The sequence below is a fragment of the Cajanus cajan genome, chromosome 1 (assembly GCF_000230855.2).
Source record: "Cajanus cajan strain Asha chromosome 1, NIPB_CcT2T_4, whole genome shotgun sequence".
Classification (NCBI taxonomy): domain Eukaryota; kingdom Viridiplantae; phylum Streptophyta; class Magnoliopsida; order Fabales; family Fabaceae; genus Cajanus; species Cajanus cajan.
Window position 1 is genome coordinate 16,874,211 of NC_138517.1, and position 16,754 is coordinate 16,890,964.

At 34.1% G+C, this 16,754-nt stretch overlaps 1 protein-coding gene across 1 annotated transcript; it reads left to right on the forward strand.

Annotated features, from left to right (window-relative positions):
- Window positions 1-739: 739 nt before the first annotated feature.
- Window positions 740-14,830, forward strand: LOC109803736 (receptor-like protein EIX2). The gene is made up of 4 exons (XM_029272495.2): window positions 740-926; window positions 1,668-1,896; window positions 2,423-2,453; window positions 11,576-14,830. Exons 1-4 carry the CDS (start codon window positions 740-742, stop codon window positions 14,828-14,830), a joined length of 3,702 nt encoding a protein of 1,233 aa, XP_029128328.2.
- Window positions 14,831-16,754: the final 1,924 nt, after the last annotated feature.

A 16,754-nucleotide genomic window follows, 5' to 3' on the forward strand; every position in this document is an offset into this window, starting at 1 on the left:
AGTGGGTCTCACCCAATCCGAGACCGATAACACCAAGCGAGAGTATCTCTTTCTTGCTGCTGATGTCGAACCTCCTCCAGCAAATCCCCCCGTTATGGTGTTAAAATCTCCATGGACAGCCTGCTAGTGAGTCTCTAAACTCTTCTCAGGAACATCTCTCAGAGGAGACCTCCCTTTGCGTCTTCCTCCTCTCACATCTTCCCCTTCATGGCTGCGTTGTCTGTCGAACGAGCCTTCATCATGCTTACCTGCAATGAACTTCTTCAAGCGACCCTCCTTGATAAGACACTTAATCTGCCTACCGAGAACGAAGCAATTCTCCATAGTGTGTCCATGGGTCCGATGAAATTCACACCAGTCAGTTTTATAAGGACCCAACTGACGATCAGTCGCTGCCGGGAACTCAAAAACTGACGCGTTGTTGACGTCATGGAGTATGTGCCTCCTGGGGACGTTGAGTGGGGTGAACTTTTCTTGTTCGTTGTTTCGCGCCCACTCGCCCTTCGCCCGACCACCATAATCTGTCTGCCTGCGATTCCCTTCCTTCGCATTATAGTGATCACGTCGCTTGTTCCAATCTGAGCGTACCCGGAGGTGCTTGTTGTCCTCCTTATTGCTGCCCCCTGCCTCTCGGCTTTCAGCTGCCCTTTTGTTGATTTGTCCTTCCTCCGTCTTGATGTGACTCAAGGCAAAAGCCCTCACCTCCGACATCGTTTGACAATTCATTTTTTTGAGCGCGATGTCGAAAGCTCCAGACCTTAAGCCCTTCTGGAACGCGATGACTGCCATCCTTTCGTCCAAGGACGCTATCCTCAAGGCGACCTCATTGAACCTTTGTAAGAAGTCCTTCAGTGACTCCTCGCGTTGCTATTTGAGGTCGAACAAATCCGACGTGATCGGTGGTTTCTTCTTGTTAGCGGTGAACTGTGCCATGAATAATCGACTGAAGACATCGAAATCGGTGATTAACTGATCAGGAAGACCACTAAACCAATCAAGGGCTGCTTTGTTGAGCGTGCCCACGAATAGCTTGTAGCGGATTTCCATGCTCCCCCCACAAATTAACATTTGTGCTCGGAAGTCCGTCAGGTGCTGACTAGGATCTTGGGTTCCGTCGAAAGGCTCGACTTGGGGTACCCGATGATCCCTGGGGATGGTCTCAGCCTCTATGGCTTCTGAGAAGGGTCAAAAATCCCTAGGGACTTCCATCATGACATCTTCCTCCACCGTCCTAGCGTTGGCCGTTATCATGGCCTGCATCTCATCCGCTCGTCTCCTGATCTACTCGTTTTCCCGTTGGATGACCTCCTCTCTCTCCCTGGATCGCGCATTCTCCTCTCTTAAGCCATTGATCATGACCATCATCTCCTCCATGGTAGGGTGTTGTGAGTCGTTGTTCGATGTGCCGCCTCTCGCTATGGTAAAGTGCATGTTCTTCTATACGACTTGTGGCGTAGGAAAAGTTTCACTGTAACCCCACGGTGGGCGCCAAAATGTTCCGGCCAAGAGATGGACTAGGGTTTTTTTCCTAGATCAAGCCTCTGAGCCAGAGCATTCAAAAGTGTAATCTGCCCTCTTAACTCTAGGGTTTTAGGTTTTGTAGTTTCTAGTTTGTGGGCCTCTAGGCCCCGAGATTTTGGAGATTTCATTAACCGTTCTTATGTCAGGGATATTTGACAAACACGGGAATGTTAAGTCGGATCCTGACCGACTAGGTCCATTCCGAGGGTCCAATCAGGTGCTGGCCAATTGGGTTCTTATAGGCAAAAGAGATCGGAATTGGGCCGACATGACTTACACAGAAATACCCAGTCGGACATTGACCGAGTGGACCTTAAAAAGAAGGGAGGAGGTCGGTGGAGGTTGTAGTCGGTCTACTGCAGGTGGAAAGGTCAGGTCAGCTTCCGACCTGGACGATCCAATATCTTACTTGATTAAAAGGAATTGATAAATTTGACTTTAATCTAATAATGAAAACAATAATAATTGGGCCCATCTGCTTAATCACAAGATCAATCTCTTAAGCAACATTATTGGACTCTAAAATCCTTACATAGCCAAGTTAAAAGAGTTCCACAGTTATTGTCGAATTTCATTTCCTATGCCCATTACCGAATCCCGAAAGAACACCACAATAACTGGTCGTGGTATAACAATCATCACATGGTCTCATGGGTATGCACATTCAAGGCCCAACAAAGCCTATGGGAATTTTAAACAATTACTGTTTTCTTTTTGTTCGTCCCTGGAGTATTCACCGCCGACAGTACTTCAAAAGGTGGGATAGTTGGCCCTAAGATTTAACGTGGCTGCATACACAAGGCAGGATTCGAACTCCTGACCTTGCTTAAGCGTGGATCAACCCCTACCGCTGAACCACACGCTTGGAGTTAAACAACTACTGTATACTATCGTTTTTCAGGCATAACAAACAGGATCTAGACAAGGATAATGTCAGTCATACATGCAAGTCAACAATCAAATTCAACAAACAAAAGTAACTCTTCTATCGATCACTTCCAGATTTTCGTTAAAGAAAAGTTTAACCAACTTAACAAAACGTGGAGGCTACGGCTAGGTTCCGAAAGTTCATTAGTAGTCATTTCTAAAAAGAGTTCCTAAAAGTTTGAATAAATTATATTTTAAATTTCTCTATAATATTAATCTATAATTTTGATTATTTATTTTTAAATTCATAATTTTTTTTCTCAATTTTATAAGATTTGTAATTTGGATTATCTCGTTAATTCTCATATCATTAAAATTGTAACGTTATAATTTTACATTAAGTAAATAATATAACAATTAATTTTAGTATTATATATTAATTTTAGTATTATATATGTTTCTATCTATAAGTTTCAACTTTATTTCTTTATATAAGATTCAATTCATATTATCTCATTTATTAATTATTTTTAGACTACAATAAATTTCCTTTATTTAATAAAATAAATTAATTATAAATTTTTCACAGAACAAATATTTAATTAGTTAAGAGAAAAATATATTAATTAACAGAGATAAATAATATAAGATATATACTATAATTGGTTAGAAAATACAAATATTAATTATAAAAGGAGAAATAATATAAGAATAATTTTTAAAAAATATATAAATAAGATAAATTTATTATTATCAATTAACTTTTTTAATTTTAATATGTTAAATTATTTTTTAATTTTAATAAATTAGATAATTAAATCTTATACATTAAAAATAAAAATAAAAAATAAGGCAGTAATACTCAACCTAAACCGTATACCAAGCAAGTCAACAATCAAATTCAACAACAAAGTAACTTTTATGTTGATCACTTCCAAATTTTAACAACAAAAAAAGTGTTCAACCAACTTAACAACACGTGGAGACTCTACTCCTTGACGGGGCTAGCGGCTAGGTTTCTCCAAATTTCATTAAAAACAATCTCTAAAAAGCCTCCCTCACCTTACTACAAAGTTTCAAGCAAAATAAAATAAAAAGTTTTTTTTTTAAAATATGTTTTTAGTCTTTTAAATATAGGATAAATTTCTTTTTATCTTTTAAATTTAAAATTATTATTTTTAGTCTATGCAATTTTTAAAAATTTTGTTTAATTCATCATATTATCAATAATATATCCGAAAATAATAAATTGTAATAATTATACACTATCAGTTGAGTTTAACGTAACATTTTTATTAATAGGGATAATAGTTTTTATATGATAATATTTAGATTCCAAAAATTTGAATATAAAGACTATTACAAGATTTTTTTTAATTATAGGAACTAAAAAGACTAATTTTAAATTTAAGAGATAAAGAATAACTTTACCTTAAATTTAAGAAATTAAAAATATATTTGAACCCTTCAAAAAAATATTTGACCCTAAAAAATTTTAAAAATAAAAAATGAAAATTAAATAATGGATCTATCTTTTGGTGTTTAATAATAGAAGGAAAATCATTTTTAGTCTCTCCAATATCATATCAAATTAAATTAATTCAAATGAACATAAGATTCAAACTAAGTCAATCAATTTTTATTTAAACTTTAATTGATTTGTTTCACTTCAAATCCAAACTAAATCAATCATTATTAGTTCAGTTAATTTCTTTTTTTCAATTCAATCCAATCTGCTAGTCCGACCAATTATCTTTTAATTTCATATTCATATTTTTTATTAAAAAAAAACTTCAAATTCATACATTTTAGATTAGATAAAAAAATATTCAAATATTTTAGATATTAGTACTTATATTTTCCTTTTAATTTTGTCTTTGTTCATTCATTTTGATCTTCTTATAATCTTATATAATGTTACCGATCAACTATATTAATTTGGTTGTATTTATTATGTAATTTTTTAATTGTAACATCTCATTTTTTTACAAAATATGATATAAGTATTTTATTAATAATTTTATTTTATTAATTTAAATTATTTAATATTTACTTTAGTTATGTAATATATTTTAGTAGAATATATTATATGATATTTTATTAAAAGATATTATAATATTTGATTAAATAAGGGAAGAGATTTTTGACATAATTGTGGTTAATATGTTTTAACTAGAAGGTTAAAAGAGAAGTTAGGATTTTTAAAAGAATTTCTGAATAGTGAGAAATGAGAAACCTCGCTCTGAGTGCGGGAATGTATGTTGAATAGTAGGATTGACCCCTAATCTTGTCTGTATAGTACGTTTATGAATGAGGGGATTTTCATCAAATGTGTCTTTTCTTCTATGTTTTTCCTAGTTTTTTCTAATTGATGTGATTAGTAGGAAGGTGTTAATGATTTTTGAGTTTGGCTTGTAATTGTTTATTTTAGTGCTCCTAAGGGTTCCTTTGAAAAACCCGAAGGAAATGTATTAGTGGTTGTATGGGAAGATGGCATAAGTATGTATTTATGTATAAATTGCATCTTTTAGAAGTATAAAATAACCCGTGGAGAGTTCTTATCAATTGGATATGGGTTGGAGATGTTAGGGAATCGTGTAGGGAAGGTTAGAAACCCATAAACAATTAATTTCATGCTCGAGATTATCGTATCCCGCTTCACGTGACCATTGTCTTTCTCTAAGTGATTTTATCTCGCTTCAAGCGATCATAGTCTCGATCTAAGTGAATTTATCTCGCTTCAAGAAAATTCAAGCTCACTCAAGCAACACTTAATAGAGAGTTTCGGGTGGTGCTTACTTCGAGCGAGTTTTATCTCACTCTAAGCGAGTTGATCTTGCTCAATGCTTACTCTAAGTGAGCTAATCTCCCTTAAGCAAAAGATTGGCTCACTTAAGCAAGTAGATGATTGAATTGGTTTTTGTCGTCAGCATAAAAGTTGTAGACTTGAATGTTGACTTTCAAATGTCGTTGAAATCACCTGAAAAAGAGATTTAAAACTCAAGTTATGATCAATCTAGAGCGAAGGCCAGATTGTCAAATTTAGGTTAAAATATTGCGATTATGTATTTAATTAAAATAGTATATGACATAATTAACTCTTATGGTTAACAAAGAAGTTGGAGATAATTATCTTAGCTTTCTAATAAAATTAGGATCAACTTAATATTATATATATAACTCTAACTAAGGTGTTTGAATCACGCGATAACATAGAAGATTAAGTTATGGAAATGTAGTATGTGAGTGTGCTATTGATATGCTTGTGAGATATGTATGAGTTGTAGTGATATGAACCCTTATGCCATTGATTGCTAATATTTAATTGATATAGTTGAATTGTTAATTGCTATATTGAGAATATATGGTTGATGATTCTATGATATGAGATTAATTGATAGTGAATTAATGAGATCATGTGAAATGTTATGCATAGAGTCTATTTGACATGCATCATGTGCATAAAAGTGTTTTTTTGAAGGGAACAATATGGAATACACCGTCATGGAAGGTCCTTTGTGTAAAGGCTTGGAAGCCAACCATGGAGGGATTGCTCGATTTGGAAGTCTCAGTCCTACCTAGGGATGGCAATGGGGCGGGTCAGGTACGGGTTTCATGATACCCGTCCTCGTCCCCGCGAGTTAAATTCATCCCCGTCCCCGTCCCCATACCCGTCGGGTATGGATTTTCATCCCCATCCCTGTCCCCGTCGGGTATCGGGTATACCCGTACCCGTACCCGTACCCGTCAATTTTTTTATTTTTTATTTTTTGTAAAAAAAATATATTTTTAAATTATTTTTTTTATTATATTATAATTATAATTAAGTTATTTTTTTATCTTATATTATAATAAATAATTACACATAAAAAAATATTAATTTTTTTTAATATAATTAAATTAAAAGTGAGTATTAAATTAAAAATGAGAACGGGGACGGGTACGGGTACGGGTACGGGGCGGGTAAGTACATACCCGTACCCGTACCCGTACCCGATTTAATATATCGGGTTTTACCCGTACCCGTACCCGTACCCAGTCAAACCGGGTATTCCCCGTCAAAGTCGGGACGGGTTCGGGTATTACCCGCGGGTACGGGTATGTTTGCCATCCCTAGTCCTACCTTCGTGAGCATGAGATGTATCTAGCATAACTTAACTATTTTGATTAGACCCTAGTAGTATGTCCTTCTAGTGAGAGTGCATAGAGGGTGTGACCTGGCATGTACTCCTAGACTACTCTAGTGTGTTTCTAGTGACAATGCACAAGTGTGATATGTGATTTACTGGTGCCACATGCATGATGATATGTAGTCCGCATCCATTTCATATGCATTATAATCTTATCTGTTGTTGCTTACTATGCTATGAATGAGTTAAATATGATGATATGTAATTGTGTATGATATATCTTATTATATGTGTTGTTTATGTTTAGCTAGTCGATTTGTATTCATACACCATGAGACAGAGTGAGATGTTTCTCACCCCCTTTCCTTTTTTGTTATTTTCTTGTAATTTTTTGTAGGTGATCATCATAGGTGTTGGGGATGTTGGTGATGAAGCCTAAACCTCAACGTGATTTTGTTCTGATAGGATACGTGCTATTGGGGATTAGTTAGGACTAACTAGTATTTGATTCATGTTATTTAATTTAAGTAGTTTCATTTTAATTTCTTTTTTAATTTTGTTATTATCGCTAAGTTTAGTTTATGTTAAAGTGTGATTCTTTCTACTATATGAATTTGAGTTCATTTATTATATCGAGGTTATTTACATTATATTATTCATATGTTATGGCATGCGAAGATAGAAGGTGTCACATTAATCATATTTTTCCTAATATATTAATGACATTTATAAAATGATAATTATAGGAAACTAGATATTTAATAAAATAAATATTTAATCATTAATATACAATAAACAAAAATTAGCGATAAAAACTTGATTTAATCACTAGGAATTTGTTTCTCATATATAAGATTTTAGTTGGTGGAGATATTTACTTACTCCAAGAGTAAATCTGTAACGTAGTAAGTGGGTTTCAAAGTTTAGTGGATGTTAGAGAGAGAAGAGTATATAAGGCTTTCTCTAATAACAGAGCCTCATAAGCTCATTCTGAAAGAAATCTAGAGAGAAGTTTTAGAGAGAAAGACTCTAGGTCCGTGAGCTCTTTTCTCTCCCAAATTTCTCTGTTTGATTCTTCTTCTTCTCTAGATCACTAACTCCTGTCTTTTCTTGGAATTCAGGCTAGGAAGCTTGTTTTCAAAAGATTGAAGTTCGCGAGTCGAGCTTCGGAGGAAAATTCTTCTTCTTCTCAATTCTTGGCTATTTTGAGCCATTTTTTAAGTAAGGGAAGCTAGAATGTAGATTGATTGGTTGCATGTGAGTTTAGGAACTCAAATGGTGCATGAATTTTGAGAATCAATGGTTGAATTGAAGAACTTCTCATTTTTCGGGGTTTTGGAAAAAAATGGAGTTTTTGGTGATTTTGGTGTGTCTGTTAAATGCATGTTGAATCTGAGTTTATTTTTGAATTGTGTGAAGCCTATGTGTTGTGTTTCTGCATGTGGCTAGATTTCTTGATTTTCAGGTTTTGGATGGAATTTTATGGGTTTTGGGGGTTGTTGTATGAATTTGCGCCGGGCGTGAATTCATCAAGGGCAACCATTTCTTGTTCACGCTTGGCGCGATTGTAAATGGGAGTCTCTGAATGAGTTTACACGCGACCGTGAGAAGAACCATGCCAGACGCGATATCAGATAGTGATCTTGTCTAGCAGGTTACTCATATGGCGTCGAGCGTAGGGTAGGTGCGACGGGCGTGGAAACCTCTAGAGGTCTTTGTCTAGATGACGTCGGGCGCAAGGTGGGCGCACCAGGTGTGGAGACTCTTGTGAGTCTCTGTTTAAATGACGCCTGACATGGAAGAGCTTAGAGCTCTCGGGTTGGATTTAGGCTGGGCGCGAACTAATTGCGCCTAGCATGAATATATGCTTAATGATTTTGATTGAAAATGATGCTTTTGCATGTTTGAGGTTGAAGTTGGATCATGTATGTATGATATATGATGTATGGTAATGTATGATTCATATGTATGCTTGGTAATGATATATATGAACGTTTGAATATGATATGACATGTTTATATGTTTATATGAAGATGATATTGATCATGATGGTGGATTGACCATGTATGATGTATGATGCATTATTGCATGTGATGCCTTATGGCATGTGTCTAGCCTAGGACTTGAAGAGAGGGAAAATATTTTCGAACTGAAAGAGCTCACATAAAGTCTCTTGAGAGTAGTGCTTGGATAGGCCACTGATTTATATGAGAGTGGTGCTTAGATAGGCCTTTGATTTTGGGTGAGAGTGGTGCTTGGATAGGCCACTAGTTTGGGTGAGTCTCCTCTAAGTCCTTAGCTAGTGTTGGAGCGGGATATGAGGTCGATGGTTATTTCCTTAACCAAGTACTGAGGAAAGTGCGTGGTTCCTTGCGGATAGTCAGTGGGCGAACTCCACAAGTGACTTGGTAATGAATGTCAAGGTCGTGGTAAGCCTGTACCTAGCTGTGCTATACCTGACAGTGGAACCGGACTTCCAAGTGTGTAAGTGACATTATCCAAGTAAACCCGAGTGAGGATTTATATCCTGATTAGTTGTTACCGAGCGGGCGCATTGGGCATGAAAACGGTTGGGGTGGTTTCAGTAGGATTGGGATGTCACTTATACTGCTCTGCTGTTAGGGAGATCTCCTAGGTGAATGCATGACGACGCATTAGATGATAGATATGCATTGATATCTCTCATGTGTTGCTTAATTGAATGATTGTTATTATGATGAAGCATATGATGTTTGACTTCATGATTTGATGACTTGACGTACCATAGATAATTATTCTTATGCTGGTATGGTTGTTTATTGAACTCTAGCTTACCCTTCTGTTTTCATGTGGATGGACTGCGATGATCATAATATGTGGGAGCAAGTCAGGGTTAGGTTGGAGTTGATGTGGCGACTGCTGACGAGATCAAGTGTTTTGTCCTAGTGTCGTAGTTAGTGTTGGAGTGTTTGACTAGGTGTGCTTGACCAACACTAGGGTGATATTATTTTGGGATGATTGTACATATATGGTGTTATATTTTGTAAATAGAAACATGGTAAATATTATTTTTATATATACCTGTATGTATGAGTTATCCAGTTTTAATATCTTTTCTTAGTCCACTGGTATGTAGTGTGATTCCACTGAGTGTAGGGACCACGGCGGGTCATTACAAAATGTATCTAAATTTATTCCACTTAATAATCCATGTTCTACAATAAATTTAAATAATCCAACCGTTAAACTAAAAGTTCTTAATACATGGATCAAGTATGCAAATTTTTAAAAAAATTTAAAATTTATTTGATAATTCGTTTCATCAATTCAAATTGAAAGAATAATTATAAAAATATTTTATACATTAATTTAAATTAATGTAATAAAATATCAAATAATTTTTCAAATCTTTTACAAATTTATAGACTGTATTTATGCATTAAAAAATTTTAATTTAACAATTAAATTATTTAAATTTAATATAAAATATAAATTATTAAGTGTTATATATATATATATATATATATATATATATATATATATTAAGCCAAGTTAAAAAATAAAACATGGCATTCTAAGTATGTAAAATGAATAAATAAATAAATAAATAAATACATGGCAATCTATTCGTGATGTATCTAGAAGGCGGAGACTGACCGGAGACTACATTGAGACTTGGGGTTGGGGGAGGAGGACTTGGAATAGTCTGGAGACTACATGAATGAGACATGAATAACATTGAAAACTAATAGACTAAGTATATCATATTTGACTATTTCAGAGGCAATAACCTTCAAATTTATAAAACTACAAAAAGCAAATGTGATTTGCAGGGGAAATGGAACACTAAAAAACTAAAATAATGGTTAAATTAAAATAATTTAAATCTAATGTAAAAACACTTGAATAGAAAAAAGTAATATAGTAACAATAAAAGTTATTTCAAAAATTCGTTTTTTAGTATGTTTTAATATTTGAAAAAGTAATTTAGAAAAAAATGAAAAAAATCAGTTGAGCCTCAATTCAAGTTTAAGGTATTTATAATAAAAATAATAAATTTTGAGTTTTATCTTCTTTTGTTACAAATTCCAAATATTAAATATAAAAAATATGAATTTAGAAGAAAAAATAATAAAAAAAATTAAAACTCTTTATTTGAATTTTTTGATTATAGTATTTAGTAGGTTTTAATGTTTGAAAAAAAAGCTTTATAAAAATAAAACTAATAAATGGTTGAGATTTAAAATACAGACTTAATTGTATTTTTTTGCTATCTATATTTTGCAATTTTGTGAATTTTTTCATCAGCTATTAAAATTTTCTATTTTAGTATTAAGCTTTCAAAAATTTATATATTTTATTGTCTTATTAGTTGATCGTTTAATATTGTTAGTCGGTGATATGTTGACTATTAACCTACTATGTTGATTGCTGAAGACATAATATTTGTGACGTTTTATGATTATTGTTGTTATGCTGTGTAAAAAAAAAAAATATAATTTGAATTTAATTAATGTCATATTTTTATTTATCATTAAGTGAAAATAATTGAACCTAGTTGGTTGAATAACATGAGGGAATAATCTCGTGATACGAATTCAATTCCTAATTTCTTATAGATAAAATGTGAAGAAAAGAAAAAATGCCCTTAAAGAAGTTTATTCACAGTTATTTACTTATGTACCAGTCTTACTATCTTCACTTAATATTAACTAAAATTTAGCACATATAATATGACATGGATAATATAATGTAATTTTTAAAATTAAAGGCCAATAAAATTCAAATATCTATATAAGATGGAAAAATAGAAAATTCAATGCATCGCGAAAAAGAAAAAAATGACTGCTTACCTTTCCAAGTCTTCTTTAATTAATTAATTTTGTTAGTTTTTGGACAAGAGAATTTTTTGGTTTTTAAGTTTTAGACCCTTGGAGTATATTATATATACGGGGCTATACAGGGGCTATTGGTAACAGTTTGTGGATTTTCATCACTTGTCACACACAATCTCAACGATGATGCAACTTTATGTGAAATTCGTTCCTGCCATAATTTTTATGTGTTTGCTATTTCAGGTGAACCTTGTTTGTGCAAAAGGGGTCATCAGATGCATGCAAAGGGAGAGAGAGGCACTTCTCCACTTAAAGGTTGGCCTTATTGATAAATATGGCATGCTCTCATCTTGGACAAGTGCTGATTGTTGCCAATGGAAAGGTATTGTCTGTAGTAACATAACTGGCCACGTACTAATGCTTGATCTACATGGTGATTGGTTTGCAATGGACGAGTTTTTCATCAGTGGCAATATCAACAAATCACTAATTGAGTTGCAGCACTTGAAGGTTTTGAACCTCAGTTGGAATCAATTTCAAGGTAGTCATGTTCCAGATTTCATTGGTTCTCTAAAAAATTTGAGATACCTTGATTTGTCAAATTCTGATTTTGGTGGAAGAATTCCAAGCCAATTTGGGTCTCTTTCACATTTGAATTACTTAAATCTAGGTGGTAATTCCCTGGAGGGTTCAATTCCTTATCAACTTGGAAATCTCTCCTTGTTGCAACATCTTGATCTCAGAGGCAATTCTTTAGAAGGAAATATACCTTCTCAACTTGGGAACTTGTTGCACTTGGAGAAACTTTATCTTGGATATGGTGGGGCTCTCAAAATCGATGATGAAGGTCTTTGGCTCTCTAATCTCACTTCCTTGACTCATCTTGACTTAAGTTTGATCTCTAATCTTAACAATTCTCATAGCTGGCTGCAAATCATTGGTATGTTGCCAAAACTTAGAGAATTAAGTTTATCTGATTGTAGCCTTTCTGATCATTTTATCCACTCATTGAACCCTTCAAGATTCAATTATTCTACTTCGCTTTCTGTATTCGATCTCTCTTGGAACACTTTTACATCATCCATGATATTCCAATTGGTATCAAATATCAGTTCCAATCTTATTGAGCTTGACCTCTGTGGTAATAACCTCTTCGAGACTCCCACATCAAATCATTTTGGAATGAAGATGCATTCTCTTGAGTGGCTTGATCTCTCCTCTAATAGACTCGAGGGTGGAGTTTTGGAATCCTTCATGAATATATGCACCTTACAATATTTCAATATATATGGAAACAATATGACTGGAGACCTTCCATCAATTGTTCACAATTTGTCTGGTGGCTGTGTTAGATACTCATTGCAAAAATTGTTTCTAAGTTATAATCAAATAACTGGCTCTTTACATGACTTTTCAATGTTCTCTTCTTTGAAAACATTGGATCTTTCTATGAATCGATTGAGTGGAAAGATAAATGATGATATTAAATTGCCATCTCAATTAGAATCTCTATCAATTGAATCAAACTCTTTGGAAGGTGGAGTTCCAAAAACATTTGGGAGCACATGTAGTTTTCGTTCCTTGCACCTATCAAATAACAGTTTGAATGAAGAGCTTCCGGTGATAATCCATCACTTGTCAGGATGTGCTAGATTCTCACTGCAAGAGTTAGAACTAAGTATGAATCAAATCAAGGGCACTCTACCCGACTTCTCAATATTCACATCTTTAAAAACTTTATCTCTGTATGGAAATAGGTTAAATGGAAAGATTCCTGAAGATATTCGATTTCCTACTCAGCTGGAGACTCTGGAAATGAATTCAAACTCTTTGGGAGGTGTGATCAGTGACTCTCATTTTATCAACATCTCAAATTTGAAGTTGTTAGAATTATCTGACAATTCATTGGCTTTGGAATTTAGCCAAAATTTTTCCCCATCTTTTCAATTGGCTTATATAAGATTGAGATCTTGCAAGTTAGGTCCAACTTTTCCTAAATGGTTCCAAACACAAAATGACATTGAAATTCTTGACATTTCTAATTGTGGAATATCAGATTTTGTTCCAGAATGGTTTTGGTCTAAAGTGGCAATACAAGGAATGACAAGCATGAATATTTCATTTAATAATCTCAAAGGAACAATTCCTAATTTCCCTACAGAGATTACTCCTCACTTTCTAATTCTTGCATCAAATCAGTTTGAAGGCCCTATTCCAGCATTTCTTAGAGGATCTGCATTTCTTGATCTGTCCCAAAATAATTTTTCAGATTCCTTTTCATTTTTGTGTGCTAATGATTCAATTGAAGCATTAGGCCAGCTGGACCTTTCAAATAATCAGTTATCTGGACAAATTCCAGATTGTTGGAACCATTTCAAATCATCATTAGCTTATTTAGATTTGAGTCACAATAATTTTTCAGGAATGATTCCTACTTCAATGGGATCGCTTCTTGAACTTCAAGCATTAATATTGAGTAGCAATAGCTTAACAAAGGAGATCCCCCTCTCTTTAAGTAGTTGCACAAAGTTAGTAATGCTTGACTTGGGGGAAAACAGATTATCAGGACTTATCCCTTCTTGGATCGGGGGCAAATTACAGAAGTTGCAAATCTTAAGCTTGAGAAAGAATCACTTCTCTGGAAGTTTACCATTACAACTTTGTTATCTAAAAGGCATTCAACTCTTGGATCTCTCATTGAACAACCTATCTGGAAGAATTCCCAAATGCTTCAAAAATTTTACTGCAATGTCTCGGAAGACTTCCTTAATAGATTATACACATCAGGGGTATTCTGTTAGCATCAGGTCCGTGGGACAATACATGAACTACTATGATTTGTATTCATTATTGACATGGAAAGGTGCAGAACAAATATTCTTGAATAATGAGCTACTGCTTTTGAAAAGCATTGATCTTTCAAGCAATCACTTATCTGAAGAAATTCCAAAAGAATTTGAGAAATTGTTAGAGCTGATCTCATTAAATTTGTCAAGAAACAATTTGACAGGAGAAATTCCCTCAAATATTGGAAGGCTAACGTCTCTTGAATTTCTCGACTTATCAAGAAACAAGATATTTGGTCCAATTCCTTCTAGCCTTACTCAAATTGACCGGCTTAGCATGTTAGATTTGTCACATAATCATTTATCTGGGGAAATTCCAATTGGCACGCAATTACAAAGTTTTGATGCATCAAGTTATGAAGATAATCCTAATCTTTGTGGGAAGCCACTTGAAAAATTGTGTGTTGTAGAGAAGCCACCACACGAACTAACAGTTGAATTTGATGAAGATGAAGATTTCCTTGTTAAGCATTCATTTTATGTGAGCATGGCATTTGGATTTATTACAGGCTTTGGGGGAATTTTTTGCTCAATTCTGGTCAATCGTACTTGGCGACAAGCTTATTACAAGTTATTGAACACCTTAACCGACCATACTTATCTCATGATAGTAGTGAAAGTTGCAAAATTGAAAAGGTGGCTCCAGGGCTAGCCGGTAATACTATCTTAGTCTTTTCATATCTACTTGCTTTTGCTTTCCATAATAAATAGCAGTTATAATCTATATTTGTGATCATACAATACAGTGTACTACGAGTTATATTATATATATATATATATATATATATATATATATATATATATATATATATATTATATAATAAGACATCTCATTTTTTTTTCCACTTTTTATTAGACACATCACTTATTTAATTTCCAAAAATTAATTCTTAGACATCCAAAATTAGGGGTCCCACGAAACCTAATCAATTAGAGAAACTATTGAATCCAAATCGATCCAAATTGAAAATTTTGGATTGATTCGGATCATTGATTTGGATTGGATGGACAAAATGTAAGTTCAGTAAATTCGGATTGAATTATAGATTTTGATGTTAAAAATCCAATCCAATATAATGTAATTGGTTAATTGTTGTGTATTTGTTTGTGGAGGATTTGGTAGGTTGTTTTTATTTGAACTAGCATAATTTTAATTTAGGTGTGTTTGAGACACGACAGGTTCGAAGACTTTTAGTAATAAGATCGTACTAGCAGCAAATAGAGTTAACTGATTAGGGTGTTGTTTTAGCATAATAGAATATCTATACTTGTTGTTTCAGCATAACAGAAGATCTATGCTAACTATTTTAGCATAATAGAATATTTATGCTAATCATACAATCAATTTCATGCATGTAAGTGTTAACGTGAATCGAACAAATGACATGTGTGACGCCCTTACTACCCCAACACTTATAGCGTAATAATGTAATTAAATTAAGGAAATAAATTTTTCAACACTTGTAAAAGGGTTCACATAAAAATCTTCACAAATGTTCTTCAATATCCAAAATGATTGAAAATGAACATTGGAAAACAAAACGTAAGAGTTTACAAATTGTTTTCAAAAGACAAGGTACAACTCCAAATCCATATAAAAATTCATGTCCTAGAAATCCTCTGCCCCGATGTCACAATATCAGAGCATACCTACAATTCAACCGTTAGCATTCTAGATGCCATTCATAGCCAGATCTTCCTCACCTAAAACATCCACAATTACACGGTGAGAAAAGAAAATATCTATATGTAAAGCACATAAGGAAAACACAACATATCATTTCATTATTAAATATTCATAAACATTTCAATATATTATAACTCTATCAATCATGCATCATCATCACATCACAATTCGTAATCACACCAATCTTCACAAATCTTGCAATCAACACTATGTCAATGGTCACACCATCTCTGTAGCTCTCTTGCCCTAGGTCGTTCCATTCTAGATATAAGTGATACATGTTAATTGCCTCACTCATCCCACACTATGCTAGGGTCATGCCATCCCTATAGCATCACTTACTAAAGAATTGTGCCATCCCTGGTCATTAGTGTGAGGAACCAAAATCACATTACATTCATAATCAACACAAATCTATGTCAAGGTCACGCTACCCTTTTAGTAGCCTAGGGTCGTGCTCACCCCTGACATAATACTGTGCCAATGTCACGCTACCCTTTTAATAGTCTAGGGCCGTGTTCACCCCTGGTCATCAGTATAAGGAACCACAATCACATTACAATCACAATAATCACAAATCTTAATATGTCAAGGTTACGCTACCCTTCAGCCTAGGGTCGTGCTCACCCCTGACATCACATCGTGTCACTACCCTTTTAGTAGCCTAGAGTCGTGCTCACCCCTGACATAACAGTGTGCCAAGGACACGCTACCCTTTTAACAGTCCAGGGTCGTGCTCACCCCTGGTCATCAGTATGAGGATCCACAATCACATCTCATTCACATTCCACACGTCTCATTTCATAACTCAAATTCCATATTACATACAGATAAGTCCACATAATACAATGATTCACATACCCATCAAGTAATTCACCATTAATACACA